At 53.9% G+C, this 24,782-nt stretch overlaps 1 protein-coding gene and 1 long non-coding RNA gene across 2 annotated transcripts in view; one reads left to right on the plus strand and one right to left on the minus strand.

Moving 5' to 3' along the window:
- Nucleotides 1–13,083, minus strand: part of LOC116285323 (uncharacterized) — a 177,629-nt gene extending 164,546 nt beyond the window's left edge. The window contains exon 1 of the long non-coding RNA XR_012063941.1: nucleotides 12,708–13,083. This is a non-coding gene — a long non-coding RNA (uncharacterized lncRNA). The remainder of the gene's footprint in view (nucleotides 1–12,707) is intronic.
- A 4,430-nt stretch (nucleotides 13,084–17,513) lies between these two features.
- Nucleotides 17,514–24,782, plus strand: part of GNAL (G protein subunit alpha L) — a 69,028-nt gene continuing 61,759 nt past the window's right edge. Inside the window, exon 1 of the mRNA XM_072949280.1 lies at nucleotides 17,514–18,054. Coding sequence (XP_072805381.1) covers nucleotides 17,778–18,054 — 277 coding nt within the window. The 5' untranslated portion in view covers nucleotides 17,514–17,777. The remainder of the gene's footprint in view (nucleotides 18,055–24,782) is intronic.

Consider the following 24,782-nt stretch of genomic DNA (forward strand, 5'->3'; position numbering starts at 1 on the left):
ACCCTGGAGCAGCCTCCTCCTTGGTGCACTGTACAGCCTACGGCCCCACAGCCTCCCCCGCCGCCTCCCTGGGCACAGCCATCAGCCCCCACGTCTGCACCCGCGAACCCCACGTCCTGGAGCCAGACACCTGGCTCCCTCCACAGATGGCATCCATGGTCAGACTTTACAATTGAGCCTCTGAGTCTAGGGGTATTTCACTTTTACTTCTGGTTATACACAGAAGCACAGGGTTTGGCTTTGTCTCTGTTCCTTGAAGGCCAGCAGTCAAATCATCACTTCGCAGGTACCATTTACCTGTGGCTCTTCTAACCGGCAGTGATGAACCCTTCCAACTCCAGACCCAAGGGGTCTGCTAGGGAGAACAGGTAATCGTGGGGGGCCACAGTTTCTGTTTTTGTTTCTGGGCCAAAATGCAGGCTGAGGAGGTCCTGAGAAGTGAGGTGGGAAAGAAAAGGGGGTGGGTCTGAAGAGTCCTCAGAGAAAACATTCAGGGACAAGGTGACCTAGAGGAAAGACAGGTGACTGGGATTTAAGGAAGAGGGGGGGTGGGGTTTGAAAGTGATAGAATCCCTTCATTTCTCCCCAAAACCTCAGCGGGAGCCGTCTGGATCCCCACGAAACCCTCCAACGTAGAAGAAACCGTCAGAATTTCCCCATTTTCTGGATCGGGAGCGCTAGTTGAGACAGCCAAGCCCTGGTCACCAAGCTCTCGGAGTGGAGACCAGAGATGAGGCCGGGGTCCACGTGAGAACCAGCCTCTTCCCACCTGCCCCCAGACCTGTCCTAAACATTTCCTAGAAAACGTATCAGCTCTGGGGCCAGCAATGGCTTTGGGAGCCGAGAGGACCAAGTCAGGTCTTGACGGAACTAGCTAGAAGCCAACTGAGGGGTCCTCAGAAGGGCCCTCTGCCCCCCCACCCCACCAACCCCCAAACAAGTACGACCGACAGGAGCGCAGCTGCTCCAAGAGCATCCGGACCTCCCGGAAGAGGGGTCAGACCCCACGCTGCCCAAGGCCTCCCGGGAGCCCACCCCTTTCCCATCCACAGTCCGCATGCTTCTGGGGGCCGGACCCCTGGCCCCAACTCTCAAGTGGACGCAGGCCCTGCCCAGCCCACCGGGGAGCTCTCTTCTGGGGGTTGCAGTGACTGACTCGGGAATGAACATGTGACGTCTTCCCAGAACATCTGCTGGAATTTTCAGAAAACAAACACCTCTTTTGAGCGTAGAAAACTATCTGTCAGGGTGAGGTAAGCCATATTTGCTACCAGACAGGGAGAACCTACACCAAAACGGGGTCACCACAGAGAGAACATGAAGCTGAGCGATGCCGTGAGTGTCCCCAACGACATTCCAGGCCAGCTTGGAACCACCACATCCCAACGCTTCTGAATCATCTGGGCAAAAAATTCCCTTTTCCCGCCCGTTTTTGCTTAAACAAGTTTGAGCTGGGTTTCTGTCACTTGCAACCAAGAGTCCTGACTATTAAACCCAGTATTAATCAGAAGTAAACACTGTGAAGTGGTCCCATTAAATTAGCATCGAGTGTTTTCAATGTATTGCTAGAAGTTGGTAGAGGGAAAAAAATGTGTAATTGTGTGATCGCAGCCTGTTTGAAAATACTTCATCTGGGCCGCCGCCCTCTCCCCCGCTTCGCAGACGCCCGCACTCTGTCTGTGGAGGGTGCACCTACTTGTACTCTAATCTCAGCACCCAACCCCCACACCTCTCTCTTGCCTCTCAGTGTATCTCTCTGAATAAATCTACCTTCACTCAACTGTGGCTCGCTCTTGAATTCCTTCCTGCGCGAAGCCAAGGACCCACACTCGGCGGGGCGTGTCCTAGGGGCTCCCCCGAGACCTGGGACGCGGCCCTCCTCACGCCCCTCCTCACGCCTTCCTGCAGCATCTCTCTGGTGCCCAGCGTGGGGCATTTACACAGAGAGACAGGGCCCAAAGGGCATCATCTCGACCTGCCTGTTGGGCTGCGGATGCGGACCCCCTCTCTTCGGAGGGGGTCGGGGGTTTCTCCCGCGCCATGCAGATTCACGTAGCCCTCAGGTGGCGGGGGGCGCTGCCTGCAGGGTCTGGCAGACTCCAGCTCTCGAGCTGTAGAGGAGCCCCCTGAGCCCAAGGCTTCCTCTCCCATCTTCTCACACTCTCCACTATCACTCTGTCTCTTCGGACTCGAGAATGTCCACCAAGGAGACCCCTCGGACCCCCAAACTGAGACCACATGGCAAATAACTGGCAACCTGACTGGGTGAGATTCCCCTCCGTGATTCCTTGAGCCCAGCTCCTTTTCTCCTGGTCCAGTTCCGGGACGCCAGAACTGTGAAAGGGGGGCCTGAGTTAGGGGACTCCGGGAATTACCCTTTACAGATTTGCAGCCCGGCCCTCCCCAAGTGCCCTCAGGGCGCACGGCCTCACTGCATCCAGAGGCAGGAGTCGTGGGCAGGCACTCCCCTCCGCGGGTCGCAGGCCTAAGAACCCCGAGTGGGAATCCCGGGCGGGCACTCCCTCCATGGGTCAGGTTTGCACCCCTCCCGGGGTGGTGGCTTTGTTACACCCCGAGTGGGAGCCACACTGGGCCCATGGATCTCCAGTCTGGGAGGCGCTGTGGCTAGAGCAATCCCTCTTCGTCCTAGATTTCCACCTTTCGACACTATTTGTTACTCTTTCACAGAAGGTAACCAGCTTAGCTGACTTGGGGCCTAGTCTCCTCCTTCCTGCTAAAGGATTTAGACCCTGGGACTCTAGCCACCGTTTCTCCCGCTGGCCCTTGCTCCCTTCCTTAACTAGTCCAAGGGAGCACCTCAGCCTCCCAACCACGACGGGGCCAACTACAAGTACCCAAGGGACTCCCCACTAGGGTGCGTATTCATAAACTGGGAAAAGTTTAAACAGCACAGTTTGAGGGAAAAGGAGTTAATTTTCCTTTGTAACACAGCATGGCCTCTATACAAACTAGGCGACCAAGAGGTCTGGCCAGAGAATGGGTCGTTAAATCACAGTCCCATCTTACAGCTGGATCTGTTTTGCAAAAGAGGAGGTACACGACGGGATGTCCCATATGTCCGAATGTTTCTGGCCCCACCCCAAGACCCAGCTCTCGGGAACTCCTGCCGTGTGTGCCTGGCTCGCGTGCCCTTCAAAGCGTCCCCCAACAGGAGCTCGATGTTTCAGACGGCTCTTTACGGGTCCACCTCTCCGAGGCCCACAACCAGGAACTTTTACTTCCCTGGACTCTGAGGGGGGACAGTCTTCCCAATCATCTACCCCAAGCCCCTTCTGGGCAGCTGGGGACCCCAGGCCCCCATGAGTCAGCTCATGGATCTGCCGTTTAAAGTACTTAACAATGGAGACAGGGCTAAAGAGGCAAAAAGGATTCAGCAGCAACGGCGAAAGGCGCAATTCTTAGCAGCAGCCTTAATTCCTGTGCCACCGCAGGGTCGCCCTCCGCAAAGACCCATGGCGAGGACAGGATCTAGGACGCCTGGAGCAGAGCCACTGTCTCGCCAAAAAGGGACCTGTTTTAAGTGCAGCCAGGAGGGCCACTGGAAAAACAAACGCCCCATGTATGGGGACAGTCCATCGGGACCCTGCCCCACGTTCAAACAAAAAGGCCACTGGAAGCGGGGCTGCCCCCAGACCAGAAGGGGGCTGGGGGCTCCCAAACCAATGACGGCTGAGATGACTGAAGACTGACGGGGCCCGGGGCCCGGGACCCTCCCTGGCTCCCACAGGACACCAGGTCGTTTCTCCGGAGGAGCCTCGGGGAACCCTTCATGCGGCAGGTAGAAAAGCGGTCTTGTTAGATACGGGAGCCGCCTGCTCTGTGCTGACTGCTTTCCCTGGACCCCTGTCCCTCCGCTCCTGTGCAAAGACGGGGACTGAGGGAAAGGCCCAAACCAAGCCATCTTCACCCCCGCTTAGCTGCCTGCTAGAAAATTTCACCTTTGCACTTCAGTTTCTGCTTGTGCCTGAGTGCCCCTCCCCTTGTTGGGAAGGGATTTACTCGCTGCATCCCAGAAAGCCACACACTTCGGAGACCCTCATGAAGAAGGCGCCCACCAAGAGGAACGGCGGCTCTTGGCCCGGAGAACCCACCTCAGTGCCCAGCCAGGAGAGGCCCCCCTCCACCCCACACTGCTTCTCAAGGGAGCCCTGCTGTGCGGGCGCTGAGGCCCCGACAGAGCTACTGCTGTCAGGTCATCGTCAGAAATGGGACCACGCGAGGCTGCGGGTGGGTCAAGGGCCCAACCAAGAGCCTTCATTTAAAACTTCTCAAAAAGCCTCCTCAAAAGTGGCCGTAAATAGATGGCCAAATGGGAGGCCACCGGTTGGACTAAGCCCAAGAAAAAAAACTGGGGGGAAGTCTCCCCTGCGCTACAAGAGGGAAAACAAAGCTGCCTTTGCTTTACAAACCCAGTCTCCACAGGACCAGAGATGTGGCTCCAGAAATGATACAGAGCCCGCAATCCTTCCACCACTCCCCACCCTCCCCTATGTGTTCATCTGGCCTTGAAGAAACGACGTCTTTCTAGGAGAAGCGTGCCTTCCCATCTACGCCTTTGGGATACAAGTGTTCCGCCTTGTCTTCTCTGGGGACTCTGATCTCACCACCTCTTCAAAATGCAAATTTCAAAAAAGGGGGGGGATAAATAATTTGGAACTTAATTTGCTAAGAACAAGTAAAACTTCTGTCTCTTTTCCATAAATATCAGTAAAAGGGCTTAGCCATCTGCATGGGCAACTCTGATCTGTTCTACCTGCCAAAATCCCAGTTTAAATCCAACCTCTTTTGTAGCTAATGGGTTTTACTTTGTTCTATCTGATTCATGACCAAAATTTTAAAATAAAAACTATAAGGTGACTGGCTTGTATGTCATAGGTGTATGGTATTGGCAAAATTAAATGGTAAAAGAGCTCTTTAATTGGCTTAAGAAAATTAAGTACTTACATAAATACTCAAACATAGAGAAAACTGGCCAAACAAATTTTAGGTTCACATTATCTAAAAACGACCCTGCACTTGTGTTGGTATTGACGCCGGCTTAAGCTTGTGTTTTAATTAACATAGACATGTCTTCAGAGACATCAGTGTCAAGCACAACACTTCTGTCCTGCTGAAGCTCACAGGGGTCCAGCAGGACTGTTGTGTCTGTTACAAATTTGCCAACAAGAAAAGTAACACAATGTAAAAACAAACAAACAAACAAACAAAACTTTCAAAAAAGTAACAAAATAAGAGTAAACTCTACAGGAGCTTTGTTTTGTAAATACCTGTCTTAAATTGTCTCTCCTCAAATTTTGCTCCTTAAAACTTGAAAATAAGTTAAAAATTTCACTGTCTGTCATTTATAAAATATTAAAACATTCATTGCTGGGCGGGTCTAGGTTTGTCTACCTTTGCCTTAGGGGAAAAAAAAACTAAAATATGTTTCCAGTCAGGAAACAGAGATGACAACCAACTCACAGTTGCTTGCTTCTTGGTTTTTGCTAGAGATTTAAGGTTGTTAAGGGTTAAAATTACAATATGTAATTAAAGCTCCAAAAATAAGTATTTCAATATACAGTGGGAACGTATGCATGTTTTCAGTAAGAGTTTCATAAAAAAAAATTTACAAAAAATTTCATGCATAATCAAGATTTTAAATTTTAACAAATTCTGAAAGTTTGTAGCTCCAGCTAGCTTTGAGATGCTTTAAAAATAAGCTGAGACATCTCAGATATTAAGTTAATTAGGATTAAATACGTCAAGTTAAATACAGTCATGATTGCAGCAATCACAGACACGTCTCTCTAACGACTGCAGATGTCTGACCGTGCCTTTTAAGTCTTTTTGTCGTTGCAGACTGTCAGATTGCTGTTACAAAGGGGCTTCATCCTCAGGAAAATTCACCAGAAGTCCGTGGAAACCGTGGGTCACAGCAGCCCCACATCGGACGATGGCTGTGCGAGGATCCCAGCCCACACCCTCAGCTCCTGGACACAAAAACCAAAGGCTGTCCTGCCCTGGGGCCCCTACATTAGACGTTCAGAGATCTTCACTCCCTGATGGGCAGGGTCAACGCCCCTGCTCAGCCTGGAAGCAGTTGCAGGAGACGGACCTTCGCCCCTCTGCAACCCCGTAAGATTATGGGAGTAAAACCTCTGAGGGGGGAACGAGACAGGATGGAGGGGGGCAGGGCACGGCCGTTCAAGGAATGCCACAGCAATGAACATCAAAATGGTGGCAGATTCAGCCCCCAGGAGGCCTTGAGGCTCAACATGATGGGAGATGTGACGTCTAGCAGATCTTGAGCGTCACTGTACGCCCACTGTAATGTGTTAACACGGTGAGTAACACGCCCACAGGCACCATGGCCGTCCCGAGGCTGCCAACAAAAGGTCCAAGAGTGGGAAACGGCCAACTTCCTGGGAATCCCAGCCCCTTCCCCAGGCTAGTTAGACTGGCCCTTCCACTTATTAGCATATGAAGCCACTGAGCCCATAAAAACTGGCAACAGGTGCCTCACGGCCACCGCCCTCTCTCTCCCTCTTTGGAGATGGCCCGCATCCTGTCTATGGCATGTGTACCTACTTTTGCTCTAATCTGAGCACTCAACCCCCACACCTCACGGCCTTTCTCTTGCCTTTCGATGTCTCTCTCTAAATAAATATAACTTTGCTCAAAAAACAAAAAAAGAGAAAAGAAAGTACTTCATCTGTTACAGTTCTCGTGAACGGCATTAATCACTGTTAATCACATGTGGCGGGTGAACGAGGTGATGGCCACCAGATCACGCCGAGCCCCACTGCGCCGACGGGGCGGAGAGGAGACTCGCGGTGCTGGACGGTCGATCCGTCAGCAGAGGAAGGAGGGAAGCGAGGGGGATTCGGAGTCATCTATCCAGTGGAAACAACAGACACCGTGGGGGAGTCTCAGCGTGGCTGAGAGGGAGCCTGGGGGCCAGGTGAGCCTGGGGCCCTCCTTGGGCATCACCACTGCCTTCTCCACCGACAGAGCTAGCAAGTCACTGCAGCAAAGAGGGAAGGAGCAGCTGGAAATGCACCTCCCACCGGTGACTGCAGGGATGCAAACCCAGTCACGGTGGGCAGAGCACAACGTGGGCCGATAGTGGTCTACTCCACTCCGATTCCAGAGAAAGTGAGGGCCAGAGCCGGTGTGCCCGAGGGCCTGGCAAACCGACGATGCCTGGCACAGGGCAGAGAACTAAACCTCAAACACCATCTTCCTCGCACTTCCCGCTGCCTCCCCCATAGCTGCTTCTCCCCCCGTGACGTTCTGCGTGTGGACCTTCTCCCCAAAATCTCTGGGGCCAGACCTTCACTTAGGTTGGACCTCAAGGCCTCCGTTTTGGTCATCAGCTTTAAAGGCCCAGAAACTCAATTTGGAGCCCAGCCCGGGGCTAACCCCACCCCTCATGTGTGCACCAGGCCCCTCCAAGTCCCTGAAATTAAACAGAAGGTCCTGGGACCTCTTACTGTCACCCCAGGGTCTCAAGGCTCCTGGGCCCTACTCCAGATCTTTTTCCGCTACATCACAGTGACCTCAGAGGCAGCTGACATTATCAGGAAATAGCCCCTCAGTGCTAAAACCAGAGGACCTGAGTGTAACCCCTCGTCTCTCTGGTAAATCACAGAAAGCCTGGAAGATGTCATCAGACCCACAGCCCCAGACACCTCCCCACACGTCCTGCTTCCCCTCCAGTCTGCCCAAGCTCCGAGACCCTGAAAGGCCTGATTGTAAAGCAAATTTCCATAATCCAGATCCTCCTTTTTCGTTGACTTCTTCCGTGCAATGTCAAATCAGCCATGTCAGCAGATTATTTGGTTGGATTCCATGCTGGCAGAAATCATCTGATAAATTATAGTAACATTCAGAATAATGCAAAGCTACTAATGGGAACAAGTCAGGGCCGTTACCTCCACGTTGAGTTTTTTTATTATTAGAAAGTATGACAGTTTCATAGAAGGATTATTTTCCCCCCACACTTAAAAAGAGTAATTCATTCAACTAACGTTTACTAACGTGCCAGTCTCCAAGGAGACAAGAATGATGAAAACAGTTTAAAAAAAACCTCTGCCCTCCAACACTCACCCCCTCTTACATTCTAGTGGGAATCACATATTCTCATTTGTTTTTCATAAGGCAAATCAAGTTGAGAAGGTTTTACTGAAGTTTCATTCAGGGGCTTGCAAGGCTCAGTGAAAAAGACAAACTCCAGAGCCTTTATCCTTTTAGCACGTAAAGCGGTTGGGGCAGACAGACATGGAGAAACTCACAGACATAACTGTCAGTAAAAGGAAGACAGTCAAGTTAACACCTCAAAACGAGTCCTGAGAACAACTCAGAGTTAGAGAAATCGGGGCAAGTTTGGGAGTAAAAGTCTTGTCGCGGGGGTGGGGGGGACCTGGTGCAGCAGAGAACACAGTGGGAAAGAGCTGGCTGTCCGCAGGTGATGCAGCTGTCGCCCGGCCAGCGTGAGAAACGCCTGCACTCTCCAAACCTGGACTGAGATGCTGTACGTTCATGAATGTACAAGTGCATGAATCAAGCTACCCAGACGTCCAAGCCGGGACCAACCAGCCAGCGGGGTCCCCCTTCTGGCCGCACACGGGGCAGCTGCAAGAGAGACCCCAGGCCATGACCCAGCACAGGCCTGCCCGGTGCCAAGTGTGGGCTGAGGCGCCCCCTCCCCCGGGGATGCCCTGAGAAAATGAGCACCCTACGTGGAACAAGGGCTGGGAGTGAGTTACAGGAGGCGGGGGCACGTCAGACCCCTAGAAGAAGGGAGAAGCTGGGAGGCCTGCAGCCGGATGGCAGCCGGGACGGGGGGGCGGGGACAGGGCTGCAGAGGCAGGGCCAGGGTGGAGCTGCGACAGCTTCTTGTTCGGTTCACTCTAGCTGCTTCGTGGGGGTCAGTGGGAGTCAGGAAGGAGGGGCACCCCACCCGAGAGATGCGGGGGGTCCCGGGGAGTCCATGGGTTTGAAGCCCTTCCCTGCTCGTCCCTTGGTCTGGCCAGGGGCACGGGGACCAGAAGCCAACATCAGTGCCAAGTCCAACAGGATATCCCCAGAAAGGTGCTGAGGGAGGCTCAGTGGTGCCCTCGGGGCAGGGGCCAGCCTGCAGCAGGTTGCACCGCCTTTCCAGGCCTTGGTCCTTAACCCCTCCTCAGGGCAGGACCCCCTACACACCTGCCACCTTGGCAGGAACGGTCTGGCCCCCCCAGCCCTGCACTTCTCAGGACGTGGCCACAGCAAACCCTGGGCTGGGAAATTTTAAAGCACAAAGAGCGAGAAGGCATGGGTGGCCCTTGGCCTGCGTTTCCCTCTGCCGACGCCCAGCGTGTGGCCAGCAGCGCCTGGGTGCTGGGGCTGGGCTTCTGTGGAACCAGCCCCCTCTAACTGCCTGGAGCTCCAACTGCTGCCCCGCCCCTCAACGGCTTCCAAGCAACTGCCACTGGTTCAGAACCGCCCCTGTCCCAGCCCGTGCTGGACCAGCCCCAAACCTCCACCAGCATCTTCGCTTGGCTTCCTGGGCTCCAGAGCTGCACCCAGAACCAGCCCACGTCCCAGAACTTCCCGGTGGTGCCGAGTGCTGGTGACTGTCTCCATCAGAGAGGCATTTTAAGGACACGTGGAAATACCTTGTCAAAAGCTTGGGATCACACAAAACTTTGTTAGAAAGAACATGATGTTACAGACCACTGTTCTGGCTGGGGATCCCCCCGAAAGACTGGTCTGAGGTCTAGGCCGGGGCCCACCGTCCCCTTCTGCCTCAACCACCAACACTGCCAATGTCATGTCATCAGGACTCAATGTCCAGAGATTTATCATTTCAAATTTTGCACAGTCGGAACTGGAGGCTGGGTGGACATGCTCTCCCCTGCCAGACAATGGCCCTGCCCGTCCCCACGTCACTCAGCCTCCACCCTCACCCCGAGCTACACCATCTTCTTCTCACAACCAAATGTCTTGAAAACTCTGCCCAGTTCTCTCCTGTTTCCTTAAACATTCCCCACCACCACCACCACTCTTTAATCCACTGCCTTTGGGCTCCCCAACCGAGCTGCGGCCAACACTGTCTTCTGCTAAAGGCATCAATGAGCATCTCATTGTCAAAAGTGATGAGGCCGTCTTGTCCTTGTCCTGGGATGGCACTGGCGTCACATGTTCTGCCGAGCCCTCTGCTTGAGCTCTTGGTACACACGAGAGGCCACGGGGGAATCCAGACGCACCCCTTTGGGACGCTCCCAGTCTGGTGGAGGAACATAGAAGGGTGCTCACCCGACCTAGGAAGGTCTAGGAGGCGCTCCTGAAGGCTGAGAAGGGTGTCCCGAAATGGAGACGTGGGAGAGGCCAAAACGAGGGCTGTCACGCCCGACCCCAAAGCCACCGTCACAGCTGGGCCTGGGAAAAGGCCGGGAACCCAGCCCTGAAAGGCCGTCGGCGTCCCAGGCGCTGACCTGTGCTCCTCCCCAGATCTGTCATGTTCTCTTCTCTCCGCAGACTGCCCTCCCCTGGCCCCCGCGCCCCAGCCACCCCACAGCTCCTGCATCTGCACGCCACATATCAAAACAGAAACTGGCCGATCTCCTTGATACCAAGTCTGGACTTGGACGTGGGTCATTTAAAGTCCCGACCCAGCCAGGCATCACAGGGGAGGGGGCCCTGCAACAAGAACGGGCCAGCGGGAGCCCACCCCCCCCCCAGCGTGGGCATCAGGGCCCAGGAGCAGAGAGCTCAGCCCCCCATCGAGGCAGGGCCGGACCTCCTGACCAGCAGAACCCGGCTCCCACACGGCCACCCCCTTGTTCTGAGTCTGACTTGCCACCAGCCACTCGTGGGAACCAGGATGCTGGGAATGAGATGAGCATCTGTGGGCCCCAGGCCTCGGCCTCTCTAGCTGCCCCCGGGGTCTGACTTGATTCCTGGGACCGTTCTGCCACTTGGGCAGGAGTGCTGAGATACCCAAGGCGGGGATGCCCCCAAACCTCCTCCCAACCCCGCTTCCCTGCAGCAGAGGGCACTGGGGCTCGCAGGCTGGTAAGCCCCACCTGGCATCCACGGAGAGCCCTGCTGGCGGTCCCCCCGGCCTGCCCAGATCCAGTGGATGCTCAGCTCTGCTCGTGGGAGCCACCTGAGTGTGGCCACACCTGCTGTCCTGCAGCCCCACCGAGATGTCCAAGCCTGGCTCTGCGCGAGCCCTCTGGGGGCGGACGAGTGTCCTCACTGTGCTCCTTCACCCTCCAGGCCAGTGCCTCCGGAAAACTCAGCCTGCCTGAAGTACCGCAGACCACCCCCAACACACACACACACAGGTCCTTTAGGTAAACTAGTGATCTTCCAACGTGCCACATGCTTGCGCATTGTAACTCGTACTGATCTCCACCCAGCAGGTTAGCCTGGGTGTCTGAGGAGGTGTGGACGGGGGGGCGTTGAGGACAAAGCAGGGAAACAACAGGAGATGGGGACCTTGCAGACTAGTGATGATAATGGCCCAAGAACCAAGGCGTGTGAAGAAGTGAGTCTCACCTCCCGGTCTCTCCTAGCGCTGCTCTGCTGTGATTCTCAGGACATAAACCTGCCCCCGGCTTTCTCTTCTGCCACCTGCTTCAGAAGAGAACCTTTGTGCTGCAGGAGCAGCTGGGACTAGATGTGCTGAGAGCTGGAGGTGCCTGGGAAGTTAAGGCCCTGGGATCAGGCCCCTAGCCAGCAAGGCAGAACCAGGACTGCCTGGCATCACTCCTCTGGGGTCCCCGGGAGGGGCCGAAGCCGAGACATTGCCTGAAGTCCCTTCAGGCCTGTCTCCTCCTAACCTGCCTTCCCCACCTGCTAACCAGTCTGTCCCAGGAGAACTTCCCTAACAAACCACTTGCATCCAAACCTCTGTCCTGGGGTCTGCTTCCAGGGAATCCCACCCAAGACAATTTCCAGCATGAAAAAAAGGGAAAGAAATTGCTATCCCCAAAACCCGTGCCTGTAAGGAGTAACATGTTTTCCTACAACCCCACCAAATTGCTGTTTAGAGACCTCGTTTCCCCCAGATGGAATGAATTCCCCAGTCCCTTGGAGGTCTGCTTCCAGGTGTGTACTGGTAAACTGGGATCTCCAGGGAAAAGTGTTAGCGCAGGCAGACAGCTAGATGTGAGCAGAGAAAGGGGGACACAGGCCAAACGGCAGGAACTGGGCAGAAAGGAGGGGCCCAGGCCAAATGCAGGAAACCACACACCACGTGAGCAGCAGGGGTCCCTGGGCAGAGAGAGAAAAGCAGGAACCTTGGGGCTGATAAGGAATCATGCGTTTTGGGATGACAAGTGGCCTGGACAAGAGCAAAGAAAGGTGAGAAGAGGCAGGAATTTCCAGTGTCTGAATGTAACCTTTTACTCATTATGCCCTCATTTCAACAAAATTAGCCTTGCAGATCAGAAGTCCCCATCACGCACCGACACCATGACACTTTCGATCTAGTCTAAATAAGGACAAAACTCCCTCCTCTCTTTGGGAAGGTGGAGTTGGGATGATAATCAGGGAATGCGACCCAAGCCTTTCCCTCCCCAGTGAACATTCCGCCCATTCATTTTTACACCCTGTGTAGCTAACTTGCCAAAGAAACTCCGGGCAGCTGCCCACCTGAGCCTGCCCGCTCTCCCCTGAGAGTGCCCTACCCATCCTTTAATAAATTCTCATTTTACCTTTTCTTAACCACCAGGTCTTGTCTCAGAGTTCTTTCTGGGACGGGACAAGAACCTGGAACACCGGCTGCATCTACCAGCAACCAAAGAAGAGGAGAAAATCCTGGTTTCTAGCATTTGCTAGTTCCATGATGTAGATACGCCCACCGCAGCCGTCACAAACCCCCAGCGTGATGTCACTGAACAGGGTGTGGACGGGGCACCGGGAGGGCCAGCTCCAGCCTCCACCACTTCCCAACCTCACTCTCGGGGTTTTTTTATGTTACTGTGAACACGGGTGACGCCGTGACACTGGTGTGGCGGCCCCTAGTCCAGAGTCGCCATCAGACTTCCTCATGCACGCCACCTGATCCCGCGGCCTGACCTGCCTGCTACGTTCCCATCACACAAGTTGCCTGTGGCCCCGTTTCCAAACTGCAGCATGACCTCCTGATTCTCTCCCTCTGGGTCTCGCTGAAGCCCCACCATCCCACCCAGGAGGCAGGGTACACTTTCTTCCTCATCTGTCTGTCCTTCCCCAGGCTCGGACAGTCCACTCTGGGATGGGAGGTAAGACGGGGTGGGGGCTTCCCGCTTCCTTCCTGATGCGTGTCAGCACTCTGCCCCTCCTCTTCCCTCGGGACCATGGTCAAAATAACTTCAGCTCACTCATTCGCTGTGCTAGACACAGGGAATACAGTGACTTAGAAAAACTAGCTTCGCACCCCCAGGGAGCCTTCACTTAGCACCTGTTCCTGACTCCAGTCCATCAGCCTTGTAGCGAGGCCGCCTGGGAGAGCTTTCTGGGCAGAGAAGAGAGCAGCTGCGAAGGCCCTGAGGCAGGAAGGAGTGAGGTGTTTAAGGCGCAGAAAGCATGCAGGTTGTGGGGAAGCAGGAGAGACGGGGGAGCAGAAAGCAGACCGTGCGGGGCACCAGCCACAGCAGCGAGGTGGGGGCCTCCCTCCAAATACAAACCACTGAAGGCTGATGCGGAACCAAGTGAGATCAGTGGGTTTGCGCTGTTAAAAGATCCCTGCAGCCACTTTGTGTTTGTAGTGGAAGCAGATATTTAGGCTCCTGCAGAAAAACAAAAAATAAGAAGACAAACAGAGTGAGAGAAAGTAATCGCTGGGCCCAGGGTGGAGACCGAGGGGACAGACGGAGACGCAGACGGAAAGTGCGACAGCACTTGGGCACTGGCTGATGGGGAGCATCGGAAGGGGGACGGAGGAGGCTCCCTAGGCTTCTGTCTCAAGCAGGTGATGGGTCTCCTTACCCGAGTCGGGGAAGAGAGAAAAAGGAATCATCTTGGTGGGAGGAGTCCAAATGCCACCTGCACATGTTAACGTGAGATGACTGCTGAACTTCCAAGTGGAGATGCCTCGCCATTCATTAAACACAGGAACCTGGAACTCAGGGCTCATTGACATGCTGGGAGGGTTTTAACCACGACCTGGGAAGGGAGTGAGGGCTGAGCCCGGGGACTCAGCAAAAGGAGCGAGGAACACAGAGTAGGGTGAGGGGAGGCAGGTCAAAAGGAAGGAAAATCAGGAGCTCGTGGTCACAAACGAGACAAATTCTGAGAGCCGTGCCACAGGTAGCTGAGTTCGAAGGTGACACAGACATGCCTGGCGGGTGCAGCGGCACCCAGGCCCCTGCTGCCTGGACAAGGGTCACCGCAGGTGCCAGGGGAAGGGGCTTGAAGAGGGACCTGGCCCGGAGCTCCTCCGGGGAACATTTCCATAGAAAGAGGCGAGATGCCTGCAGGGAAAGCAAATGCTTGAGAGCAAGAGGGAATGACGGAAGTGGGGCAGCCTCTGATGGGGGCAGAGACACCCACAGGAAAGACAGGAAATGGATGGACGGTGAAACGTCTGCAGGTCTGGCCGCGAGAAGATGAGGCTGCTGTTCCTTTCTTTGCAGCTTCCCGGTCAGCTGCAAAGCACAGTCTGAGACTTAACAGGTTCTCATACAAAGAAGGAGCCTTGAGGACTATCTGGAGGGTAGAAAACGACTTCACGCCCCCCCTGCTCCCCCACCCCACCACTGGTGCCCGATTCCAGAGCTTACGGAGCCGCCACCAGTAAATGCCCGCTGGAGGCGGCATCCGTGGTAACCACCGCGCACAGAGCCGTGCGAGGGCCTAAGATCTTGGCTCCGTAAATCTGATTTACAGCCAGGCGATTGTGCTATTTCTGGATAAACCCAACTAGCCCTCCGGCAGTGAGTCTGTCGTCAAGACAAAAGCCAGCCTGGATTGCCTCTGCCACTTCACAGGTTTTGGTACCAAAGGGGGCCGTCCTGTTTTGACTATCATTCCCGAGACAGCAGTCTCTTCTTGGAAGGGCGGGGCACAATTGGGCCTCCTTTACATGAGAACACTAGATGCAGAGTTTGTGATCCGAGAGACACAGAAGGAATGGCTGACACCTCTTCCTTTTGGTGTGTGCTTCAAAGCTGACCAAGGCTGCTTAGCAGACCCCCACCAGACTGAAATAAACCTAAAAAGAAAAAGATTGCAGGGGAGAGGAAAACGAACCAGATTTTGGAAGCCAGAAAGTAGATGGATCTATTGGAACAGCCATCACAGGCCCAAGAGTTGTATCCTAGGAGAGCAGTGCAGGCGCGATGTCCCAGAAGGGGGACCTAAATCCGTCCCTGGACTCCCAACCACACAGGAATATATCAGACACCACAGACGGAGAGACCCAGAAATGGGGATCACAGTGAAGCCGTAAAGTCCCCTCCCCGACTCCACAAGGTGCACAGCGGCCCCTCACCCGGACTGGCAGAGACCCAGAGCCAGGTTCTCTGGAGGAGACAGATTATGTTACTAAAAACAGAGGGATTAACAAAGTTTGTGCCCTGAACTATGAGCCCCTCAACTCAGTTGTCAGAAGCAGGGGCCCAGGCTCCGGCTGAGACCCTCTGGGCAAAAACATGGAGGCAACTTCTCTGGAGAATCTGAACACCCAAGATAAGCGGCCCACAGATACTCAGCTGGGGCCACATCACACTGCAGGGAAGACAAGGGTGTGGAGCAGTCATGCCCCCGCGCACAGGGCTTTCAACATGCTCTGAGTTCAAAGGATGGCCAGATAATTCGAAGGCAAAGAGACAGAATGAAACAAACACATGGAAAGAAACCTGGAGGAAATAAATTCAAGAATGAGAAAATGTCAAAATATTCTCACTGATATCCTCACAGAGGCAAGGAAAAATGGGTCCCCACGCAACAAGGACAGGATGGTCTTATATTTTCAGATCAATGTAGGTTATAGCCATAAATGTCTGAACAAGAACCAAAGGAAAAGAGCCATGGGAAGTTAAGAGTCTGATAGTAGATGTTAAACATTAGTCACTCCACACACAAAAATAAACTCAAAATGGATCAAAGACTTAAACGTAAGACAAGACAGGATAAACCTCCTAGAAGAAAACATAGGCAAAACATTATCTCACAAACATCTCAGCAATGCTCTCCTAGGGCAGTCTACCCAAGCAGTAGAAATAAAAGCAAGAACAAACAAGTGGGACCTAACTAAACTGACAAGCTTTTTGCACAGCAAAGGAAACCATAAACAAAGCAAAACAAAACGACAACCTACAGAATGGGAGAAAATATTTGCAAAACATGAAACTGACAAAGGCTTGATCTCCAGAATATGTAAGCAGCTCATACAACTTAATAAGAAAAAAAAAGTCAATCCAAAAATGGGCAGAAGATCTAAACAAGTAATTCTCCAATGAAGAAATACAAATGACCAATAGGTACATGAAAACATGCTCAATATCACTAATTATCAGAGAAATGCAAATCAAAACTACGATGAGGTATCACCTCACAGCAGCCACAATGGCCATCATTCAAAAATCCACAAATGACAAATGTTGGAGATGCTGTAGAGAAAAGGGAACCCTCCTGCACTGCTGGGGGAATGCAGTTTGGTGTAGCCACTGTGGAAAACAGTATGGAGATTCCTCAAAAGACTAGGAAGAGACTTACCATATGACCCAGGAATCCCGCTCCTGGGCATATATCCAGAAGGAACCCTACTTCAGGATGACACCTGCACCCCAATGTTCACAGCAGCACTACTTACAATAGCCAAGGCATGGAAACAGCCTAAATGTCCATCAACAGATGACTGGGTAAAGAAGATACGGTATATTTATATAATGGAATACTATTCAGCCATAAAAATGACAACATAACGCCATTTGCAGCAACATGGATGTCCCTGGAGAATGTCATTCTAAGTGAAGTAAGCAAGAAAGAGAAAGAAAAATACCATATGAGATCGTTCATATGTGGAGTCTAAAAAAAAAACATGAATACAAAACAGAAACAGACTCACAGGCATAGAATACAAACTTGTGGTTGCCAAGGGGGCGGGGGGTGGGAAGGGATAGACTGGGAGTTCAAAATTTGTAGATACTGACAGGCATATGTAGAATAGATAAACATACAGCACAGGGAAATATGTACAAGATCTTGTGGTAGCTCACAGCAGAAAAAAAATGTTGACAATGAATATATGTATGTTCATGTGTAACAGAAAAATTGCGCTCTACACTGGAAATTGACACAACACTGTAAATTGACTGTAACTCAATAAAAAATGTAAAAATAAAAAAAATAGCTCCGGGCACAACCCCTGCCACACTGTACACAACTGCGCGCACGGCTGGGCGGCGGTACTTACGGTAGAGGGGGCCTGGCCGAGCGGCGGTGTTTACAGTAAGAGAGCAGAAGGCGGGACTTACGGCACCGGGGCCGGGCGGCGGTATTTACGGTAAGGAGGCGGGCGGGGCGGCGGTACTTACTGTACTGGGGGACGAGCCGCGGAGGTCCGTCCGGCCGGAGGTCCGCGCGGTCAGGTGATCTCCGGCCGAGGCGGCCGCCGCCCCCTGCAGCAGCGGAGAGCGCAGAATGGCCCTCGGGGGCGTTGAGGGGTCGGGGGCCCGCCGCACCCCTGCCCCAAAGCCCGCGGGCCGCAGCGCCGCGCCGGGTCCCCGTGCAGCCCCCTCCCGCCCGTCGGCGGGGGCCCCGGCCTGAGCCCCGCGCCCGCGCCCGCGTCCCGCGCCCACATGGGTCTGTGCTACAGCCTCCGGCCGCTGCTCTTCGGGGACCCGGAGCCGCCAGCGGAGGGCGAGCGGTCCGGCCCGGACCCGACCCCGGACCCGCCCCTGACCCGGACCCCAGCGGGAGCAGGGGCAGCGCGAGACCCGCCGCAGGAGGGGCGGCGGTACACGGAACGGCTGCTCGCGGAGGAGCGCGAGGCCCGGCGGGTCAGCAGGAGCATCGACCGGCGGCTCCGCGAGCAGAAGCGCGACCTGCGGCGGACGCACCGGCTGCTGCTGCTCGGTGGGTGCGGGGTGCGCGGAACCGGGGTGCGGGGGTCGCGGGGCGGGGCGCACGGAACTGGGGTGCAGGAGAGCGGGACCGGGGGTGCATGGGGGCGGGGCCAGGCCCACGAGAACAGGGCGAGGGGGGCGCCGAGCCAGGTTGAGGGGGCGAGCGGCCGGGAGCACCGAAGCGGGGCGAGGGGGCGTGGAATTGGGGTGCAGGGGGCGGGGGGCGAGGAACTGGGGTTCAGGGCCGCGGAACCGGGATGCAGGGGCGCGGGGCCGGGCGCACGGAACTGGGGTGCAGGGGCGCGGGACTGGAGGTGCATGGGGGCGGGGCCAGGCGCACGAGAAGAGGGCGCGGGGGGGGGGCGCCGAGCCAGGCGAGGGGGCGCGCGGCCGGGAGCACCGAAGCGGGGCGTGGAACTGGGGTGCAGGGGTCGCGGGGCCGGGCGCACGGGGCTCCGGAGCGCTTCTTACCCTGAAGGCGCTCCCTGGGGTGACTGGGCCGCGGCCGCGCCGCCCGCCCGGGATGACGCGCCTTTCCGCACCTGGCGCTCGGGCCGCTCGCTCACTCAGGCCTGACTGACGAGGCTCCCTGTGAGCGCGGCCTCCGTGGGTTCGCTCCCACAGCGTGCGGCCCGGGGCGCGGCTGAGCCTCGCCCCCTCTCCTCAGGCTGCGCGCGCCTCGTTTCGCGAGCGCGGGAAATCGGGGTCGGGGTGGGTGGGGCTTGTCCTGTGAGGAGAAGGCGCTGCGCGCCGCGCGGAGCCATCCGCCTGCGCCACGTGCGCGCGGGCCGGTGCGCGGCGGCAGCCGGCGCTGCAGTGCGGCCTGCGGGCCCTGCCGCCGCTGTCTCGGAGCGGTCTCCCTGAGAGGTTCCCGACGCTACTCGCTTGCTTTTCAAGTTGAAGCCCCCCCCAGAAAGGTGGACTCTTAACCCAATTTTGTGAGGTATTAAACAGAACAGGGGGGAGGGTAGAGCTCAGGGGTAGAGCGCATGCTTCGCATGCACGAGGTCCTGGGTTCAGGCCCCAGGCCCTCCATTACAATAAAAAAATCCCTTCCCACCCCCAGAACGGGAGTTCGAAATTTGTAGATACCGACTGGTATATGCAGAATAGATAAACAAGCTTACACGGTACAGCACAGGGAGGTATATCCCAGATCTTGTGGTAGCTCACGGTGAAAACGAATGTGACAGTGAATATATGCATTTTCGTGTAGGACTGAGAAATTGCGCTCTACACTGGAATTTGACACAATATTGTAAACTGACTATAACTCAAAAATGTTAAAAATAAATAAATAAAACAGTAATAAAATAAGTAAACCTAATTACCTCCCCCTTCCCCGCAAACAACAATAAAAAAGAAGTTACTGAGTTCTGTGCCCTGCTGTGCCCAAAGAGCCCTGTCCACGAATGGAGGAAGATCCCTGCTTATAAATGAATGAGACCATTGTAAATACATGCACCCCAATGTTCATGGCTGCACTGTTTGCAATAGCCAAGACGTGGATGCAACCACAGTGCCCGTGGACAGATGACTGGATGAAAAAGTTGTGGTATATTTATACAATGGAATACAACTCAGCCATAAAAAAGAATAAAATCATGCCATTTGCAGCAACATGGATGGACCCAGAGATTATCATACCAAGTAAGCCAGAAAACGAAAGGAAAAATGCCATATGGCCTCATTTATACGTGGAATCTTTTAAAATGACACAAGTGAACTTATTTGCAAAACAGGAACAGATTCACGGACATAGAAAACAAACTTACGGTTACCAGAGGGGGAGAGAGGGTGGGAAGGGATGCACTGGGAGTTCAGGATTTGCAGGTACTAACTACTATATATAAAGGAGGTAAACAAGTTTATACTGTGGAGCGCAGCGAGCTGTATTCAGCCCCTTGTAGTCACCTGTAATGGAAAAGATGTGAGGAGGAGTCTATATATATGTATATGTGTAAGGGAATCACTATGCTGTGCACCAGAAGTTAACACATTTTAAACCAACTATACTTCAGTTTGGAAGGGCTCACCGTTACGACAATGAGTAACGGAAGCAGCACAGGCCTAGCTGCTGTATCCTGGTGAAAGGTCTGAATTCTACCGTAATGAGACATTTTTCCTGAGAAACAAAGAACAAAAAATACATAAATCAAGGAACCGGTTACCTGAAAGGGAAGAGGACACGTCAGAAGCAGAGACCTGACCCACGATGCCAGCGCCTGGAACAGGACAGAGCAGTGTTTCCAGAGGTATGAAAATACGGGCTGGCAATCCTAGAACTTCATACCTCGTTAACCGCTGTGTCTGTGTGAGGGGAACATAGGTTTCAGAGATACAGGTGCTCAAAGTCTATCCCCAAGCCACATATTTTTCTGGAAGAAAATCAATTAGAAATTACTCCAGCCAAATTTCTGTTACAAAGAATTGTGCTCTCAAGAAATAAGAGAAAAATAAATTAGGTCTAGAGTTCTGGCAGCATGATGTTGTCTTAATGTAATCGTGCGGCTGGACAGAAATGTCTAAAAGGATCTGTGAAGCAGAAGAGCTTGATATTTTATATAAAGCTTTTTAAACATGATTCTGTGAAAAGGTCCTGAGAGGTAAGATCTGAAGACTGGAACAGTGAGCAGTTTCTCAAAACACACGTTCAAGACTGTCCCTTTAAAGACACCGTCACAGCGTGATGCAGCTTGTGTCCAGTGTAACATCTGATGTGACGTTGAGTCCCATGACTCACAGGCTCAGCGGAAAGTGCCCCGTGTCTTCCAACCAGTGGCATCAACAGTGCAGCCCAGACTGTTGTACCAGGTAGGCCTTCGGTCCAGACCAGATGTCCATCTAACGGGCAGCTGCTTCCTCACTTCATCCAGCTATTGTCTTGTGAGAATGGAGGCCCAGTGTGGCCAGGTCTTGGATTTCCAGAATAAGAGGGAGATGCCCATTTTCCTCTGAAACCACCTTACGTTAACAATTGGCTCAAATTAATAAGACACAATCTGCTTGCCTGGTACCATCCACGGGCCACCAAGCCTCACCTGGGACCTCCAGGTCTCACCTGGCATGTCTCCCAAGCCACAGGGACACTTCCTCAGGCCGGACGCTGGACCCCAGGGGTGGCAGCCCCAGGCCAACACCAGCAAAAGCACAGTTGACAAGACTGGGCGCGGGTTCAAAAGATTTAACCTGTGAACACATACAGCCAGCACTGTCAGTTCCCATTCAGCACATTTTGGTTGGAAAATGATTCGTTTGATAGCTGCTTTTTCCAGGTAATGGTTCAACTCAGAAATGGCCAGCTGTGGGTAGGATTCCTGCTTTTTGCTTTCTTCAGTTATTTCCTGCTGTTTTCCTGTGTGTTTGGTACTTCTCCGCCAGGAATATGTCTTTCGAGAAGGAAGCGATCTGTCTGGGACAGTTGCCGCCTTTCCCTTGTATCTGGCCGTTGGTGGAAACGGAACTCTGGAGTGACCTCCACCCAGTGCCTCTGAGTGGACGTACGTTGTGCCGTCACAGGAAACCAGAATGTTCTCCACCTGGGGGGTTTTGATCCATCACAGGAAACAGAATGTTCTCCACCTGGGGGGTTTTGATCCATCACAGGAAACCAGAATGTTCTCCACCTGGGGGGTTTTGATCACTTTTTTTTTTCAGATAAGTGTCCTTTTTTTCCTTAATTAATGGTACTGCGTACAGTGTCCAGGACGGCGGTGCTCGAGTCAGGCGGTCACGTGAGCTGTGTGTGCTCCCCAGAGCCTCCATCTTGCCCCCGCCTCCCAGGGTGCCGTGGCTTTTAAAGTCAGGAGAAACGCCACATGCTTCAGCTGTGCCTTAGCTTTTCCAAACTCACACACACACTTGCTCACCGCCTCAGAGGAGGGTGCAGAGCAGCGTGGCGTTTCGGGGACACCTTCTCCTCGTTGTAGTGTGTCATCTGTCACCTGCAACCTTGTGGACTCCGAGCTGCCATTGTTTGCCAGGAGGCGAGTTTCATCCCAGGAATCCAGGCTGTTCTTTGACCTGTGAACTCTGTCGAAGGTGCACTCCTCAATCGGTGTCTCTGTCCAGCCTGCGGTGACAGGTCCCCACGGGCTGCCTGGCTTGAACAACAGACATTCCAGAGGCTGGAGCATCCAAGGCCGAGGCCCCGCAGTGTTTGGTGTCAGTGGAGAGCCCTCTTCCTGGCTGGCCAGCCCCCTCCTGATGTTTCCTCGCACAGTGAAAAGAGAAAGCTCTGGGCTGTGTTTCTCATCTTATGAGGTTAGCAACCCTACAGGGCCCCCCCTTATGGCTTCACTTAACCTTAATTGCCTCCTAAAGTCCCTATCTCCAAGTGCAGTCCACCAGGGAAGAAGTCTTCAACATATGAACTTCAAGGGGACATAGTTCCGTCCAGAGCAACTTGCAAACCATTTGTTCGTAAGGATGGTTATTACTAGCCCTGAAAAGGGGCTCAAGCTGGATGTCAACCCCTGGTAGTTCAGTGTGTCACTGGAATGGACAGTAATTTTATGAATACTCTGAAAACTTGGGGGTGTACTTATGACCCACTAAAAGATGCAGAAGGAGTTTGGTGGTTATAAACATTGGCGTCAAACAGGCCTTACTTGAAGTCCCAGGACCCCCATTTAGTGGCTACATGGCCCTGGGTAAGCCTCTCTGAGCTTGTCTCCATCACCAGTAATAATCTGGTAGCCACACGCTTAGAGAGGATTAAGTGAAACGAATTGGAAGAAGGGATGGAACTTGCCCAGTGCAGAGTTCAGCACGTGGTAAGCCCTCAGCGAGTCAGCGTGGTCCCTGACTTCTGCTGAACACTCCTTTCCGTGATACCAGGACTCTGAATTGTAAACTCAGGGGGTGACATGAGATCACACAGCCTTAAAAGGCGAATCCCGTTCCAGGCCCCATGGCTACACTGTCACGGACCCAGGCACCCCGGTGTCACTGCCAGAGCTGGTGGTTGGCTGTAGGGCCAGCTGGAGACAGCGGCAAAGGTCCAGGCAGAAGACACGGAGGAGGAAGTGAGCAGGGCAGGGGTGGAGGGGAGGAGTCTCGTGAACTCTCGGTTTTCCAGCCGAGGTGGAATGGTGATGGCACCCCCCAAAGCAAGGCATCGAAGAGGAAGAGGCTGTGATGTGAGGAGAGAGCAGTGACCGCCCTGGGGCCTGCTGGGGACCAGATGCCAGGAGAGTCCAGTGGGCTCGTCTGTGAAGCAGGTGGTGTCCCCCATGGGTCCAGAGCTCGGGGAACTTGCTGAGCAGTGGAAGCCACCGGGAATGGGTCCTAGGCAAGTGGGCAGCCACCCCGGGGACCGTGCAGAATGAGAAGAGAAGGGGGCCTGGGGCAGAAAGGACGCAGGCCCCAGCCTTCCAGAAGAGGAAGAAAGGAAGAACAAGGGAGCTGGGAGACGCCGGGGTGGGAGGGGGTCTCGGGAAGATGGGAGCTCCAGGATGATGAGGGAAAAGAATCCAGCAGATCCCAGGTCACGGAGCGGCAGGGGCAGGAGCCTGACACCTGAAAAGGATGCGGAAACGTGGGGCTGTCGTGGGGCCTGTTTTGGGAGCGACTTGGGCTGTAAGAGGACAGAGCAGCTGTGGCCACACCTTTCAAACTGGATCTCGTGGAAGCAGTTTGGAAGGACATGAATGACACTTCACAGCTATGATGGTGTCGCCTCCTCTGGTGACAGGTGAGAGGCTGGGACAGGGATTACCCAATTTCGTGAGGCACTGGCTTGTTGGGCACTGGTGCGAGTCTGCTGTTCAAGCACTCAGATGTGTGGACCCAACCTCGGGCCCTCCACACGGTAACTTCCTGTTGACACTATCAGACACGTTTGTAATTTAGGGTGAAATTCTTCAACGGCAAGCAGATTTTTCAGTGGAGCCAAGACCCGAAAGATTCAGCAAATCCTCTAGCTAACTCAGGCTGTGAAGTTTACAAGCATAAGCACCTTCAATGGTGAGACCCAATGACCAAGGTCTAAGATCAGCTCAGGACACTGGAAGTGACCACCAGGAGCGGGGAGGGGGTGGAGCGCATGCTTAGCGTGCACGAGGTCCTGGGTTCCATCCCCAGTGCCTCCGTTAAATTTAACAAAACTCAAAAAAGAAAAAAATTGTGCCTCACAGCACCCAGAATAATTTACCTCATACCTAAATGTATTAATACTTAGGGTTGGGTTGGTTGGTTTTTTTTTTTTTTATTGGTTGGTTGGTTTCAAAATGAAATGAGCTCTTTTACTGAAAAAAGAAGGGAAAAAAAGAGAATTAGACCCTTTTAGCTGAAACAATAACTCTCATCGTATTTAGGGTGATGTGAAAATTGTCCCACTTTTAATTATTTTAAAATCCCCTCACTGAGGGCGGCCAGGCACAGAGGAATTGTAGGGCAGGGGAAATTCTGTGTGACCCTGCTGTGTTGGGTACACGTCATTACACATTTGTCCACACCCCGCAGATGGTCCAGCACCCAGAGTGAGCCCTGGCATAAACTCAGGACGTGGCGTGATGGTGCCGTGATTATTCCTCCATCGTAACAAGTGTGCCGCCCGGTGCCAGGTGGAGCTGGGGGTGGGGGGCGAACGCAGCTGCGCCTGGTCGGGCTCCGGGAGCGCATCCGCGAGGTGGACGGACTTTCCACGGCGACCGCAAGCTGCCTGTCAGAGCCTCCGGCCCCCTGTCCTCTTCCCTGCATCCCACCTGAAGCCGCCTCCCAGGGCGGGGCCGAGAG

This window comes from Vicugna pacos, chromosome 24 (assembly GCF_048564905.1).
Source record: "Vicugna pacos chromosome 24, VicPac4, whole genome shotgun sequence".
NCBI classification, from domain to species: Eukaryota; Metazoa; Chordata; class Mammalia; order Artiodactyla; family Camelidae; genus Vicugna; species Vicugna pacos.